This window comes from Tupaia chinensis, unplaced genomic scaffold (assembly GCF_000334495.1).
Source record: "Tupaia chinensis unplaced genomic scaffold, TupChi_1.0 Scaffold000201_1, whole genome shotgun sequence".
Lineage (NCBI taxonomy): Eukaryota > Metazoa > Chordata > Mammalia > Scandentia > Tupaiidae > Tupaia > Tupaia belangeri.
In genome coordinates this window covers 3,500,174-3,502,736 of record NW_006159676.1, presented here as the reverse complement: position 1 = coordinate 3,502,736, position 2,563 = coordinate 3,500,174, and the positions used below count along the sequence as shown (strand labels likewise).

Below are 2,563 nucleotides of genomic sequence, written 5' to 3'. Positions count from 1 at the left end.
ACTCACGCCGGGCGCGTGTGCGTGTGTGCCCAAGATCCCGAGAGGAGAATGGAGGAGAAGGGATTGCGGCGTGGCCATCCCCCCGGGGGATGATTTCTTGCTTTCTGTCTGTCTCTCTCTGTCTGGCGAGCACACGTGCCCTATGGCAAAAACCTCTAAATTAAAAACAAATAATAATAAAAAGCATACATCTGATAAATGACTGGCATCCAAAATAAACAAAAAACCTTTACAACTTAAGTAATCACACAATGAAGAAATGGGCAAAGGGCCAGCCTCTGGCAATGGTGGTTAGGTAGCTGGATTTCACACGGCCAACTGCGCAATTAAGAGTTCCGGACCCAGTGGCTTGAGAAACACACCAGACATGCGTACTGTGTGCCCAAAATCAAGAAGGGAGGGAGGGAGCCAGCAGTTGGCATAATGGCTATGTCGCTGGACTCCCATGTAGTCAACTGCGGTTCATGTCCCGGACCCGGTGTGCGTGCCCAAGATCCCGAGAGGAGAATGGAGGAGAAGGGATTGCGGTGTGGCCATCCCCCCTGGGGGGTGATTTCTCGCTTTCTGTCTCTCTGTCTCTCTCTGTCTGTCTGGCGAGCGCACACACCCTATAGCATTTTTTAAAAAACCCCCCCAAAAAAAAAAAAAAAAAAAACTAAAAAAAAAAAGTGCAGACTGACAGGACAGAGAACAGGGCGTGGTAGTTAAGGGCGCTAGACTGCCACATGGCCAACCATGGTTTGAGTCCCAGACTTAGCAGCTTGCTTTCTCATTCCCGTCCCCTTCACACTGTCCCTCTCTGGTCAAATTAAAATAAATAAATAAAGTTAAATAAAATAATGTAAAAAAAGAAAAAGGAAGGACAGAGAAGGACTGTTGGTAGGTCATTCTGGAGAATGGTACAGGGATGACGCTGAAGGGGGCAAGGCGGGCAAGCCTGACTTACACGATCATGCAGAACATCATGAAGACGTTCCAGAGGGCAATGAAGATTCGGAAGTATCTGAGGCTCAGTAAGAACTCCCGTATGTTGTCACCTGGAGATCAGAAAACACGTTTAAGGCACAGCTAACATCCCCACTGTCACTGCAGCTATGGGTTTCTACGGTTCTGTCCACGATGCACTCATTAACCCCACCTTGCTGTGACAACGTGGCTTTTCCCCTGGTCTCTTCTGCTCTCTCACCTGCGGCACTCAGGCCATGGCTCCCACTGACCAAGCTCCTGAGAGCACCGAGCCCACAGCCTCTGATTGGCTCACAGAGTAGCATGTGATCCAAGTCTGTCCAATGAGAATCTTCCCTGGGACTTTGGCCCCAGCTACTGGGAAAGAGACATTGCTTTCTGCCAGAGCTCCATGCTCTAGAACACCAAGCAGTAAACTAAAGCCCACAGGCTAAATCCAGCCCCTACCACCTGTCTGTGTTTGACCCGTGAGCTAAGAATGACTTTTACATTTTTCTCTGTGTGTGTGCCAAGTGGGCACTTGCCAGGAGAGAGCTAGAAAGAAAAAGAGAGAAGGAAAAAGCACCCCCAGGGCACATGGCACTGGCTGGCTCACAGAGCTAACAGATGTAGCCACTACGGTATTGGGGGGCAGTCAGGCAGAGGACAGACGGCAAGAGCAGAAGTCTCCATAGAAGCAGCAGCAGACGCAGGAGTCCTGGCTGGAAGGAGCCTTGAGAGACAGCAAAGGATGCTGGGAAAAGGCAGACCCAGCATTAGGAAGCTCCTAATGGCGCAGTCCCATCACTTCTGGGCCCCTGTGCCAACCTCTCACCCACCACAGCTCAGATTCAGATCCGTACAGCAGTTCTAGGGCCTCACCCCCGGGGTAAGCAATACATGCAGGCTGAACAAACATGAATGGCTTGATGACTGGTCTCGTGACTGAAAAGTACAAACTCTAGGGTCAGAAAAATCCAGGCTCCCAGACCAAGTAGCGTGATGCTGGTGAAGGCACTGGACTCCCACATGGACGTGGACGGTTCAAGTCCCAGGCCCAGCAGTTGGCTTTTGCGCGGTTCAAGTCCCAGGCCCAGCAGTTGGCTTTCTCACTTTCACTATCACTCTCAAGTTAAAAAAAAAATAATAATGGGGCCAGCAGGTGGCGTGGTGTTAAGAGCGCTGGACTCCCACATGGCCAACTGGGGTTCAAGTCCTGGACCTGGCTGCTTGCTCTCTCTCTCTCTCACCGTGTCCCTCTCCAGTCAAATTAAAATGAGTAAATAAATCAATAAAGTTAAATAAAATCGTCCTTAAAAAAAATAGTAATAAATGGGACCAGCAGGTGGTGTGGTGGTTATGGCACTGGACACTCCCACATGGCTGACTAGGGTTCGAGTCCTGAATCTGGTGGCTTGCTTTCTCACTCCTCCCTCCCCCTGTCCCTTCGGTAAATTTAAAAAAAAAAAAAAAAGAATGAACAAATAAAATAATTTTTAAAAAATAGTAACAAATAATTAAAAAAAAAAAGATACCCAGGCTCCCATCCTAATTCTTACTTTTTTTTTTTTTTGGAGAGATTTTCACTGTAGGGTGCGTGCGCTCGCCAGACAGACAG

At 48.8% G+C, this 2,563-nt stretch overlaps 1 protein-coding gene across 2 annotated transcripts in view; it reads right to left on the bottom strand.

The window, feature by feature from the left end:
- The window catches only part of SMIM7 (small integral membrane protein 7), a 7,791-nt gene that overhangs the window by 1,290 nt on the left and 3,938 nt on the right, over positions 1–2,563 (bottom strand). The window contains exon 4 of one of the 2 annotated variants that reach the window (XM_006147145.3): positions 947–1,037. The exons of the other annotated variant lie outside the window; for it this stretch is intronic. Within the exon in view, the coding sequence (XP_006147207.1) occupies positions 947–1,037 (91 nt within the window). The remainder of the gene's footprint in view (positions 1–946; positions 1,038–2,563) is intronic. 2 annotated transcript variants of the gene reach the window in all.